This window comes from Mauremys reevesii, linkage group 21 (genome assembly GCF_016161935.1).
Source record: "Mauremys reevesii isolate NIE-2019 linkage group 21, ASM1616193v1, whole genome shotgun sequence".
NCBI lineage: Eukaryota > Metazoa > Chordata > Testudines > Geoemydidae > Mauremys > Mauremys reevesii.
The window spans coordinates 3,262,456-3,275,564 of record NC_052643.1 but is presented as its reverse complement, the minus strand read 5'-3'; the positions used below and the strand labels follow the sequence as shown (position 1 = coordinate 3,275,564).

General features: G+C 59.1%; 1 protein-coding gene across 2 annotated transcripts in view; it reads left to right on the top strand.

The window, feature by feature from the left end:
• ZBTB17 (zinc finger and BTB domain containing 17) overlaps window positions 1-12,291 on the top strand; it is a 37,018-nt gene extending 24,727 nt beyond the window's left edge. For both annotated transcript variants that reach the window (XM_039508562.1, XM_039508561.1), the window contains exons 8-15: window positions 345-645; window positions 4,885-4,972; window positions 5,932-6,048; window positions 8,062-8,182; window positions 9,615-9,745; window positions 10,063-10,278; window positions 10,834-10,923; window positions 11,759-12,291. In XM_039508562.1, the coding sequence (XP_039364496.1) occupies window positions 345-645; window positions 4,885-4,972; window positions 5,932-6,048; window positions 8,062-8,182; window positions 9,615-9,745; window positions 10,063-10,278; window positions 10,834-10,923; window positions 11,759-12,024 (1,330 nt within the window). In that variant the 3' untranslated portion in view covers window positions 12,025-12,291. The remainder of the gene's footprint in view (window positions 1-344; window positions 646-4,884; window positions 4,973-5,931; window positions 6,049-8,061; window positions 8,183-9,614; window positions 9,746-10,062; window positions 10,279-10,833; window positions 10,924-11,758) is intronic.
• Window positions 12,292-13,109: the final 818 nt, after the last annotated feature.

Below are 13,109 nucleotides of genomic sequence, written 5' to 3'. Positions count from 1 at the left end.
TTCTCCCTCTGCCTGCTGTCCCCCCATAGCAGCAGACGTCTGGCTGGGTGTAGTGCTTCTAAAGGGGTGAAGCCCCTCTGACCCAGGGAACAGCCCCTCCCTGCTGCTTGGCTACAGCAGAGCTCGCCCATTGCTGCACACTGGAGTCCTAGTCTCTGGTGCTGATGTCTTGATGCTGGAGGTATTCCAGAACATGCCTATGTTGACTCTCTAGGCAGGTGTCTTGTCTGAGGGTTGATCTTAGAGCTGCCAAAAGGAGAAGGATCAGAAATGTCTGTCCCGAACAGACAAGCCGCCTGGCTGCCGTGCGGAGTCCCTCAGTCCCTTCTGAATCCCTCTTTCAGCCCTCTGAAGCCCTACGGCTGTGAGGAGTGCGGCAAGAGCTACCGGCTCATCAGCCTGCTGAACCTGCACAAGAAGCGGCACACGGGAGAGGCCAAGTACCGGTGTGACGACTGCGGCAAGCTCTTCACCACCTCGGGCAACCTCAAACGGCACCAGCTGGTGCACAGCGGCGAAAAGCCCTACCAGTGTGACTACTGCGGGCGCTCCTTCTCCGATCCCACCTCCAAGATGCGCCACCTGGAGACCCACGACACAGACAAGGAGCACAAGTGTCCTCACTGCGACAAGAAATTCAATCAGGTGAGTGGATGGCAGCTGGGGAGCCCCTCGCACAGCTTGCCGGGACCTCCCGGGGCATCCCCAACACCTGTGGACAATAAACACCCCTGCAGCAGACTTGCTTGCCCTTCTGTCTGCCAGAGAAGTTGCTGGTTGGTTGCATTCACCAGCCTCGAACCCAGAGCTGCTAGAGGGAGGCCAGATTGGGGTCAGCGAGTCTCTGGGCTGCATCTCCCTGTTGGTCTGGGGTCTCATCCACGGCCCATGGGAAGACTCCTGCTTGGGTCAGGCCCCTTGTGAAGTGGCAGGTGGCGGCTGCAGACTGCGTTTCTGGGGCTGGACCCAAAGCACAGCCCCAGAGCCCCCAGTTCAGAGTTAGCACTTTGTCCTCCTCCTCCTCCTCCTCCTCAACGTGCGACTAACACCTGGAAACGTGTCTCCTTAGCCCCCAAGAGCCCCTTTTCCCCTGTGAAGAGCCCAGGGAGATCTGGAGGGGCTGTAACAGAGCCCGTCTCCTACATGTCAGAGTCCTCTGTGGAGAACTAGAGAGCAGCCAGCTGCACTGGAGTAAGTCCCCCGTCCAAACTCTGTTCCGCTCTGTACAGGTTCTTACACCACGCCCACCACCTGAGCACCTACATACTAGCTCTGTGAGAGGTTTGATCGTCCCCATTTTACAGATGGGAAAACTGAGGCACAGAGAGGGAGGTGACTGATTCACCCCCAGTGTCGCAGCGAGCCAGGAAGAGAATTCAGGTTTCCTGACTCCAACTCTTGTACTGTACTCCCGGGACCCCGCTGCTTCGGAGCTCTAGAGACAGTGGGGTTGGGAGGAAAGGAAGTCAGCCTGTGAGCCCTGATCGGATTTGTCCCCGCGTTAGTAGCAGCTGAAAGGAGGCATGTTCCAGTGCAGCTTTTGGCAGAGGCTTTGTCTTGGCAGCATCTGGGGAGCTGTCATCTTCCCAGCATAACCCCCACTCCCTTTGCCAGTGCAGGATCTCGTTAGTGACCAGGACCTGACTCCAAACCCCCTTGCACAGCCACTGGGCTCTGGGTGACAGGGGTTTAGTGCTGGATCCTGCTCCCCTGGAAGTCAGTGCAAAACTCTCGCTGACTTTGGCGAGCAGAACTGTCCTGTGTAGAGCAGAGCGAAGTGAGCAGCTTGGCGAAGCCCGTGGGCACCTCTACCCTGAGACAGCCATCCCTACCTGCTCCTGCGTCCTCTTCCTCAGGGTGTTTCTTGCACAGAGAGTGTCCTTCCTGGGCTCCTTACACTGCACTGGCCTCTCGTGATTTTATCTTGTGTAGAATTCAGGATGTAGGTTTTGCTCTGCAAAGCCCTCTCTAGCTAGCCCCTCCTGCTGCATCCCAACAAGTGAGATCTGAGGGGCACCTTGTGACAGCCCCTGGACTCAGAGAGGAAGGACAGGCCTTCGGCTCTCGCTGCACCAGACCAATGTGGGAAGGGAGGTACCGGGTTCGTCGACCTTTAGGACACATTCTAAACATAGACATCGGTCATAGATACTTGTCTGGCCTCCATTAAAGAGGTATCAAGCACCTCATGCTCTCCAGTGTATTTGTCTTGCACGCCCCTGTGCAGCATGGCAGGCTACTGTCTCCATTGTGTAGATCAGGAGCTGAGAGCCAGGGAGACTGAGTCGCCCAAGGTCACCCGGGAAGTGCGGTGGGTCTCCCGAGTTCTAGCTCCCTGGGCCAACCTTCCTCTGATGGCGCTGTCGGTAGGAGGCCGGGCGGGTTGAGTTTCCTTGATTTCTCTGGCAGCTTTTGCTGACGTGCCCTAGAGGTCGCGATGACACAGTTTGCACAGAGAAAAGTAGCTAGATAGACCTCGCCCAGGTGGTTCAGTAATTGGGTCATTTCTTTGGTGCCAGCTTCTGATTTCAACACAGGCTAGTGCCCCGTCCCTGGGTGGCTTCGGACATCGGACTGCCCGAGCTCAGCCAGAACCAAAGGCGATCAGCCCCTCGATGTTTCCTCTCGTGCCAGGTTGATGGTTCTAGCTCTCCTGCCAAGTCTGTGTGAAGGAAGCACATCACCGAAGCGGGCGCCTTTGCCAGGCTTTGGGCTAGGAAGCAGTTCTGGATTGCTGGGCTGCACTGGCTCACAGCTGTGCAGGTGCCTTAACCGGACCTCCATGAGTATTTTATTACTGAGCTAATCTTTCAGCTTCCTCTTTGATATCAGGTTCTCTCCGCTATGCCCGGGAGTTTCCTGAGTGTCACGGAGTCCCCGGGCGATGCTCTGGAACTGCTCCCCACAAAGCCAGTCAGGACTTTGGGGAGCCTCCTCTCCCAGCATGTGCCCCTCCATGTGCTTCCCACAGCGAGTCCACCCAGTTGGGGTCCTGGGGAAGCCAGAGGGTCCTGCACACACACCCCCCTTGCAGTCAGACGTGACTCTCAGCCAGCCAGTAAAACAGAGGTTTATTTAGATGACAGGAACACAGTCCAAAACAGGTCTTGCCAGTACAGACAACAAGACCCCCCTTAGTTAGGTCCATCTGGGGCCCCAGGGAGACCACTGCCCCGCTGGGAGGCCCGAGCCTCCTGGGGGCTCCCCTCCATTTTCCAGCCAGCTTCCAAAAAACTGCCAAACCCCCTCCAGCCCCTCCTCTCTGGGCTTTGTCTCTTTTCCAGGCCAGGAGGTCACGTGATCTCTCTGTCTCCAACACCTTTAGCATCCCCTTGCAGCGGGGAAGGGCCTGGCCATTAGTTGCCAGGAGACAGAGGGTCGGCCAGAGCTGAGCCCCCCTCCCCCTCCCCCAGTATTTAGAGGGAACATTAAAACCAGTCCCACTTCGTCACACTGAATACAGGAGGTGAGGTGAAAATTCAGCTTCTAGCTAGGTACTGAGTGGGGCTTCCTAGCTGACTGGATGTGCTGGGTGCCCAGTGTGTTCCTAGGGAGAGCCAGTCCTCTGCTCGGATCAGTCGTAGGTAGCAGGATTAGCAACGGGATCGTTTCCAGCAAATGCCAGAAGTTGGCTGCATCCTCTGCCTTTCTCCAGCTCACTCCCGAGGCTGTCGCTGTCCGAGGCCGCAGCACCCTCCTCTCAGGCGAGCTGGAGCTGAACATACGTCCCCGGTCCAGCCCCTGAACCACAAGACCAGATTTGTGTACAGCCCAAATGCCAGTTTGCCACATGTACACAGCACAAACCTAGGACAAAGCAGTGGCTGCTGCTGTGGCAGGGCTGTGGCGGATGAACAGACTTCGCACGTCTGTGCTACACTAAGACATTGTCACTGAAATGCTGCTAGGGCTGCCAGGCGTCTGGTTTTCAGCCGGAATGCCCGGTCAAAAAGAGACCCTGGCGGCTCCAGTCAGCACCGCTGACCAGCCATTAAAAGTCGGGTCGGCAACGCAGTGGGGCTCAGGCGGGATCCCTGCGGCTCCTGGAGGTGGCCAGCGTGTCCAACTCCTAGGCGCAGGGGCCAGAGAGCCTCCGCAGCTCCCATTGGCCGGGAACCACGGCCAATGGGATCTGTGGGGGCAGCATCTAACTCCCTGGCCACCCCCGCCTAGGAGCCAGACATGCCGGTCCCTTCCAGGAGCGGCCTGAGGTAAACGCCGCCCGGCCGAGCCTGCACCCCCTCCTGCACCCCTGCCCCAGCCCAGAGCCCCCTCCTGCACCCCAACCCCCTCATCCCCGGCCCCACCCAAGTGACTACACCCCCAGCTGGAGCCAGCACCCCAACCCCCTGCCCTAGCCCAGAGCCCCCTCCTGCACCCCAACCCCCTGCCCCAGCCCAGAGCCCCCTCCTGCACCCCAAACCCCTCATCCCCGGCCCCACCCTAGAGACTACACCCCCAGCTGGAGCCTGCACTCCAACCCCCATCCCCAGCCCAGAGCCCCCGCCATCAACCCCACACCCGGCCCCAGACCAGAGCCCCCTCCTGCACCCCAAACCCCTCATCCCCGGCCCCACCCTAGAAACTACACCCCCAGCTGGAGCCCCTCCCCTACACTCCAACCCTGTGAGCCAGCCTGGTGAAAGTGAGTGAGGGTGGGGGAGAGCGAGCGCCAGAGGGAGGGGAGATGGAGTGAGCTGGGGGCGGGGCCTGAGGGAAGGGGCGGGGCAGGGGGAAAGGGTGTCCGGTTTGTGTGATTAGAAAGTTGGCAGCCCTAAATGCCGCCCACCTGTGTGCGTCCAGTATACATGGGGCTGCCCCCAGCAATCCCTCTGCTCCCCGAGGAGCAGCAGGGCTCAGTGGAGCTGTTTTGTCTGCCTGCAGGTGGGGAACTTAAAGGCGCACTTGAAGATTCACATCGCGGACGGGCCGCTGAAGTGCCGGGAATGCGGCAAGCAGTTCACCACGTCAGGTACCACGCAGGGGACACGTGGGCGGGCGGGTACAAGCGTGTCCGCCCTTGGCTGTCTCATGGCATTTGCAGACAGCACCACCTAGAGTAGAGGCTGCAGCTTTGCAGGCTTAGGCTGGGTTGGGAAGACGCATTGGGGTGGGGTGAGCTGCTCCTCAGTGAGTCACCAGATACTCCGCATGGGCACAGCGTCCCTGAGGTGACGATTTCCCAGGGGCACCCCCTGCTTGGACAGAAAGCGCTGCTCAGGTTGGCAAAAGGAACTTCTGGCACTGCTAGAAGCAAGCCCAGCTCCCCAGTAAGGGTGTCTGAGCCTTTAGGGGGTCACAGCGAGAGGCTTTTCTCCATAGCCATGAAGGCTAGAAAATACCTGTTTTTTAAAAATGGAAGCTGAGATTCTTGTGTAATCGCCTGACTCCAGGAGCTGGGGCTTTAAGAAGAACACCAAATTTGGTGAGACCTGTGCTGCCAACCTGAGAGCTGACAGCGCTGCCCATTAGCATTTAATACAGTGGGGGAGTTAAATCTAAAATCCTCAGAGACACTGGGTGTCTCTAAAGCCACCGCTGGGGTCAGGCAGCATGAGCCACTTCTTGAGCTGAGCTGTTCCTGTCGCCCTGGATTGCTGTTTGCCAATGCAAAGCCCCCCTCATGGCATAGCACGGGTCCCTCGCCTCCTGCTGCATTGCGCGGGGCTGAGAGCACACTAGCCTGTGTGTATTTGTGTAACAGGCTAGAAATCCCGGGGCCTCCCTGAATGTCGCACTCGGTCGCTGAACAATACGCGGCCCTGTGGCCTCAGAAGTGGAGAGCTAAGGCAGGCCGAGGCCACGGAAAGTGCACCGCTCTCGTTTGGTGATTTGTCAGACCGAGCGAGCCAGGCTGGAGTGGGTGTGGGGAGTGCTCACGCACGCACAGCCCTCTGGGCTACTGACTCCCTCTTGTCTGGCTCCTCCAAGGGAACTTGAAGAGGCACCTGCGGATCCACAGCGGAGAGAAGCCGTACGTGTGTGTGCATTGCCAGAGGCAGTTCGCGGACCCCGGCGCCCTGCAGCGGCATGTTCGTATTCACACAGGTAGGGGACCCCAGCCTGGGCCAGTGGGAGACCAGGCCCGAGACCCCCACCCTCTTGCTCTGGGGGCTAGGCTCAGCAAAGCAAGCAGCAGGGCTGGGGCTGGGCTGACTATGCAGGGCCACGTTCCTCTCGGACCTCTGCCAAGTGCCATCAGTAGCTGCCAAGAGGCTTTGGTTTCGTGTGTATCTGTTGTGCAGCAAACAGTGGGGTCTCCTGTGTGCTTCCAGCCCTTCAAAACGCTCCCCCTCGCCCCACGCCAAGGGGCCTGTGCTTCCTGCCCCCAGGATTCCAGATCATGTGTATGTACTCGGCGTAGCCCAGCATAGTGGGACAGCCGTGCCCGGGTCCTTCAGAGAACTGGCCTGCTGCCCATCATCACAGTATCTGGGCAGCCACTGTGTAAAATCAACAGCAAGAGCGAAGTCTCTGGTGGATTCTTGGGATCTCTGACACTCACCCCGTTTTGGTGCCAGAGCTCTGCTTGGAAGAGGGAAGAGCCGACCTGCCCAGCCCGGCTGTATCTCACCAGAGCACAGACAGCTGGCGGCCGGGGCCAGGCAAGTGGCGTGAGAAGCCGATGTGCTCAGTGTGACAGTAGTAACGACACGCTGCGGATGAGCTGCAGAACAGTGCGGTTGGGACAGATGCCCAGGGACTGAGACGTGGTCTCATCTTTATACCCCTCCTGCCACACGCTGGCCCAGTCCTTTAACTCCTTAAAATGGCTCAAGATAATTAACTCCAAAGCAGCCTGCGAGGATTTACAAAGGGGTCTCACACAACTGGGTGGCAAAATGGCAGATGAAATTCAGTGTTGATAAATGCAAAATGATGCACATTGGAAAACATCTTCCCAACTATACATCCAAAATGCTGGGGTCTAAATTAGCTGTCACCACTCAGGAAAGAGATCGTGGAGTCATTGTGGATAGTTCACTGAAAACGTCCTCTCAGTATGCAGCGGCAGGCAAAAAAAGCGAACAGAATATTAGGAACCATTAGGAAAGGGATAGATGATAAGTCAGAAAATATCATAATGGCTCTGTACAAATCCATGGTACGTCCACGTCTGGAATACTGCGTGCAGATGTGGTCACCCCAGCTCAAAAAAGAGATACTAGAATTGGAAAAGGTACAGAAAAGGGCAGCAAAAATGATTAGGGGTACGGAACAGCGTCCGTCTGAGGAGAGATTAAAAATACTGGGACTTTTCAGCTCGGACAAGAGAGGACTAAGGGGGGATATGATTGAAGTCTATAAAATCATGACTGGAGTGGGAAAAGCGAATAAGGAAGTGTTATTTACCCACTCTCATAACACAAGAACCAGGGGTCACCCAATGAAATTCTTAGGCAGCAGGTTTAAAACATACAAAAGGAAGTGTTTCTTCACACGACGCACAATCAACCTGTGGAACTCCTTGCCAGAGGATGTTGTGAAGGCCAAGAGTATAACAGGGTTCAAAGAAGAACTAAAGTTCATGGAGGATCCGTCCAACAACGGCTCTTAGCCAGGCTGGGCAGGGAGGGTGTCCCTAGGCTCTGTTTGCCAGAAGCTGGGAATGGAGACAGGGGCTGGATCACTGGATGATTCCCTGCTCTGTTCACTCCCTCTGGGGCACCTGGCATTGGCCACTGTCGGTAGACAGGTTACTGGGCTAGATGGACCTTGGGTCTGACCCCGTCTGGCCGTTCTTATGTTGTGCCATGTCTGAATGAGAGTCGGCTCCTCGGAGCAGCTCGTGTGTCTCCTCAGGCCTCCCAAGCACGTGTGAAGCGCCCACGTCCGTCCATCCCAGAGCTCTTCATTTCGGGCCCCTAGGGCTCAGGGGAGCCGCCTCTTTCCACCCGCCTGGGAAAGGCCTGAAGCGGCAGAGCCCCCAGGATCTCTAGACAGCTGCCCCTATGGCCATGTGTAGGGGGCAGCTGGCTGGGGGAGCGGCCCACCAGCGACTGATCACTGGCCCTAGGCATGGGTGGGGCTGGCAGCTGAGCTCTCCCCTTCTCTCCCCAGGCGAGAAGCCCTGCCAGTGCCTGATCTGTGGCAAGGCCTTCACGCAGGCCAGCTCCCTCATCGCCCACGTGCGCCAGCACACCGGAGAGAAGCCCTACGTGTGCGAGCGCTGCGGCAAGAGGTGAGGCCCCGCCCCGCCCCCCTCCTGGGCTCCCCGCCTCCCTCCCAGGCACCCGGCTGCCCAGGCAGTCCTGGATCTTAGCCCAGCAAATACAGGAAGGGGGCTCGTTCTTGCAGCCCCGTGGGATCCCCTGCTGCCCACATGTGCTCCTGCTTCCTGCCACCTGGGCCCCTTGCCCGCTGCCCAGGGTCCAGATCCGCTGGCAGAGGGACAGTTTCTTTGGTTTGTTTGGTGCTTTCTTTTCCTTACAGTCCCGGGGAGGAGCAGGGGTGTCCGGGGGAATCGCCAGTGAAGCACACGGGCTGCTGTGCCCAGCTGAGGATGATGGGAGGGCTCTGCCAGCCCGGTGCCAAAGGGACTGTGCCATTCCCAGGGGGTGCCCGCAGAGGGGGAGATCAGAGCTCTGTGGGAGCTGGTCTCCTCTCAGCCCCACTGGTGCCCCGTGGTCCTGAGATCAGCTGGGGGGTTGGGCTGCGCGTGGCCAGGGACGCTAGCTAAGGGGCTCTCAGCTCCCAGGGACTAACCTTCAGCACACTGTCCCCGCCCAGCTCTCCCTGTGCTGGGACACGTGGCGCTTGGCACTGGACAAAGTGCAGAGCCGGTGGGGGGATTTCGCCATTTCCGGGCCTGGCCCATGGCTGACTGCGTGTGGTCGGAACGATTCTCTGTCCAGGCTGGGGATTGTTACGATGGGGCTCCGCGTTCGGGGCCATTTGATGGGAGCCGAGCACGTGAGCCTCTGCCGTCTCTTTCCAGTTTAAAGGGGCAGGGCTGGTGGTGGGCCCCTGGGGGCACAAGATGCCCACCTGCCGCGTGCTCCCAGCCAGGCTGCACTGGGTCAGCTCAGCGAAGAGGCTGCAGGCTCTGAGCCAGGCCGCCTCTCCGCTTTCAGGGGAGGCCCATGCGTCAGACCGATCTCGGCATGGGGCACCGGGCGCTCTGTGGATAAGGAAAAGTTATTTACTTATTCCCATAATACAAGAACTAGGGGTCACCAAATGAAATTAATAGGCAGCAGGTTTAAAACAAATAAAAGGAAGTTCTTCTTCACGCAGTGCACAGTCAACTTGTGGAACTCCTTACCTGAGGAGGTTGTGAAGGCTAGGACTATAACAATGTTTAAAAGGGGACTGGATAAATTCATGGTGGCTAAGTCCATAAATGGCTATTAGCCAGGATGGATAAGAATGGTGTCCCTAGCCTCTGTTCGTCAGAGGATAGAGATGGATGGCAGGAGAGAGATCACTTGATCATTGCCTGTTAGGTTCACTCCCTCAGGGGCACCTGGCATTGGCCACTGTCGGTAGACAGATACTGGGCTAGATGGACCTTTGGTCTGACCCGGTACGGCCTTTCTTATGTTCTTATGTTCTGTGACTGCACCCAGCTCCCTCCGCTCCCCCTTCACGGCCTCCCCCTTCCTCCCCACCAGGTTCGTCCAGTCCAGTCAGCTGGCCAACCACATCCGTCACCACGACAACATCCGACCGCACAAATGCAACGTGTGCAACAAGGCCTTCGTGAACGTGGGCGACCTCTCCAAGCACATCATCATCCACACCGGTGGGTCCCGCCTCCCCCTTCCGGCAGGCACAGCTTCTTCACCCTCCTGGGAGCTGCTGGGCCCAGCAGCCTGGAAATCCCACGGGGAGATACCATGGGTCAGAGTGGGGCACCTGCTGGGCTGGGAGAGGGAGGGGAGGGGGATCCTGGCAGTCCTGCTCCTCACCCATGATTATCCTGTGCCCTTGAAACGACCCGGGCGTCCATCCAACAGGCTGTGACCGACCCCCCGGCCCTGCCCCTGAGCCGCCTCCGCTCCCCGCTCCTGTCGCGTTTCCCTGCAGAGCTAACCCGGGCCGGGGCTTGGTTCCGTGCAGGGGAGAAGCCGTTCCTCTGCGACAAGTGTGGCCGCGGCTTCAACCGCGTGGACAACCTGCGCTCCCACGTGAAAACCGTGCACCAGGGCAAGGCCGGCATCAAGATCCTGGAGCCGGAGGAAGGCGACGAGGTCAACATCGTCACCGTGGCCTCGGACGACATGGTCACCTTGGCCACGGAGGCGCTGGCAGCCACGGCGGTCACGCAGCTGACAGGTGAGCCTGGGAGTCTCCCTGCGCCGTTAGCAGAGCAGGAGCCGCCCTCCCTGCACTGGGCATGGGGCGGGAGGGACCTGCTACTCCAAAGGGAAACCTGCCTGGGTCCCAGGCCCCTTCCCCTTCGCGGTCTCTGGCTCAAGTCTGCTGCGCTGTGGAGCGTGGCTGGGGGTCGTTACCATCTGAACACAATGTAGGCAATGAATTTAGTGGGTCTCAGGCCAGGTCCCATGGCCGCTGGCACTGACTGCCCGCCTGTCGGCAGCCTCAGCAGCGGCCAGTCAGAAACGCCTGCCGAGCGAATCCCCGTCTCGCGCCTAGGGCTGGCTCCATGCTCGCCGGCACGGGGCAGGACACCTGTCTCTAGGCCTGTGGGCCTGTCGCCTTCCACCAGCACTGCATGGAACGGGCACCCCGGGGGTCCCAGCCCCTCTCTCCACACCTGGCAGGGGCTGGACCTGAGCCGAATCAGCCGGCAGCCTGGCCAGGGGGGTGGCTGAGCCCCAAGGTTTGTTCAGGCCAAGTCACCCTCCTTCTCCCCTCCCCACACTGCAGTGGTCCCCGTGACGGCCGCCGTGACGGCAGACGAGACCGAAGCACTTAAGGCGGAGATAACCAAGGCCGTGAAGCAGGTGCAGGAAGCAGGTGAGGAGCAGCTGAAAGGCTGCGCACATGGGGGCTCCCCACTCCTGAGCCCACAGGGGGCATTTCCTGGCTATGTACCGATTGTTCCAAGGGGAGCAGACCTGGGGCCTGCGTCAGTCCCAGAGGGGAGACGCCGCACTCGTGGTCCAGTGGCGTTCTAGGAGCGTCCATCAGTGCAGCCTCCCCACGCTGGCAGGGGTTTGCAGGAGCAGGTCCTGGCGGCGGGGTCGGCGTTGCTGCACTTCACTGATGCAGGGCTTAATGCTCCAGCACAGAGATGCCTGATCCCTCTGCAACATCCTTCCACCTGCGCCTCGCGCCTCCAGCCCTGCTCTGCGCCCAGCTCGCGCCGGGAGACAGCCGCTGTTATTTCCCCGTTGAGCTCAGCAAAGCGAAGGCAGCTGTTTGCAGATCCCCACACGCGCAGTTAAAGGGCTCGGGGGGCTCAGGGTTCTCCTGTCTGCTGGGCCCACGGGGATGGGGGGCTGGGGGCGGCACTTTGGGCTGCACGGGATCCTCCTGCTGTCAATGGCTCGTGGGGAACCCCGGCCTCTAATCGGCTGGATTTGAACGCACTCCTCAGCCCTCCCATCCCTGCTGTTGAGCCCATCCCATGGGGACCGGGCCGAGTGGTTCCCTAGAGATTTCCTAGGGCTCTGGCCAGTCTAGTGTGTAAAGGACTCAGCCCTCGGGATCCCCCCTGCATCCAGTGGGTGGATTTCTTCATGGGAGGGTCATGCTGTGTGTGAGCAGGAGCCAGGCTCCCAGCCCCAGCTCCCAGGCATCTGTCTGGCTACACGGCCTTTGAGTGAGTCGCTTCCCGGCTTCATTACAGACCCCAACACCCAGATCCTCTACGCCTGTGACTCATGCGGGGAGAAGTTCCTGGATGCCAACAGCCTGGCCCAGCACGTGCGGATCCACACGGCGCAGGCCCTGGTGATGTTCCAGGCCGACACGGACTTTTACCAGCAGTACGGAGCCGCTGCCACGTGGCAGGCTGAGCAGGTGATCCAGTCAGGGGAGCTGCTCTTCCGAGCCCGCGACGGGACGGAGGTGCAGACCCCCATGGCTGAGGAGTGCCAGAACCCTGCAGAGTGAATCCGCAGCACCGGGCCAGTCAGGACGCCCCCGGGAGTGGGACCCAGGAGAGGAGACGGATCATGCTACAGCATTTGGCTACTAATGGTCTGAAAAAGACGTAGGAGCCCACATGGGGGCGCTGCCGAGTCAGCTGCTGGTCACATCCCGACCAGTTATTTAAAGACAGCTCCATGGAATGATGTAAAAATGTATTTCTGTAATGAGAGAATCCACACTAAGTTGTGTAATATCTAGAGAAAAATAAATCCCATTATTTTCTAAATCCTATTTAAAACCGACCTCCCCCCCGCCCCAGCCTCCTGGTGCTGTCTCTGCTTCCTGCCTTTTGCACTCAAACCTCCCCGGGCACTTGGGGCGAGGTACAGAGCTCCCCTTCCAGCCTCGGGCTAAGCCAGGTGAACCCCAGGGGCCGTGCTGCCCTCCTGAGCCTGCTGGATGGTACAGGGTGTTTCTGGCCCAACGAAGGGGGATTGTAGGGTGAGAACTATAGAAAAATCTCTCTGCTCGGGTGGTTAGCCTTGGCCGAGCTTCACTGCAGCGTAGCTGGGCTGGGGGAAGCTTGCACAGCCTGAGAAGACCCTGGCCAGACAGAACTTCATCCCCATCTGCTGCCCACAAGCTCATTCGGTGCCGTGACACCTCCCGTGGAGCCCGTTTCAGGCCCATCCGAATCGACGGCACGTCTAGGAGAGCCCCTGCTGCTGTGCCTTAGAATCATAGAAATGTGGGGCTGGGGGGACCTCGATAGGTCACCCAGTCGAGCCCCTGTGCTGACACGGGACAAGTGTCATCTAGGTGTGCGCGCGCCGCGTGCACGTTCGTCGGAAGATTTTTACCCTAGCAACACTCGGTGGGTCGGCTGGGCGCCCCCTGGAGTGGCGCCGCTATAGCGCTAGTTATATACCTCTGCCGACCCGTCCACTCCTCAGTTCCTTCTTGCCAGCTACTCCGACAGAGGGGAAGGAGGGCGGGTTTGGAATGGATATGAGCAACACATCTCGAAGAACAACAGTTACAACGGTGAGTAACCGTCTTTTCTTCTTCGAGTGATTGCTCCTATGCATTCCAGTTAGGTGATTCCC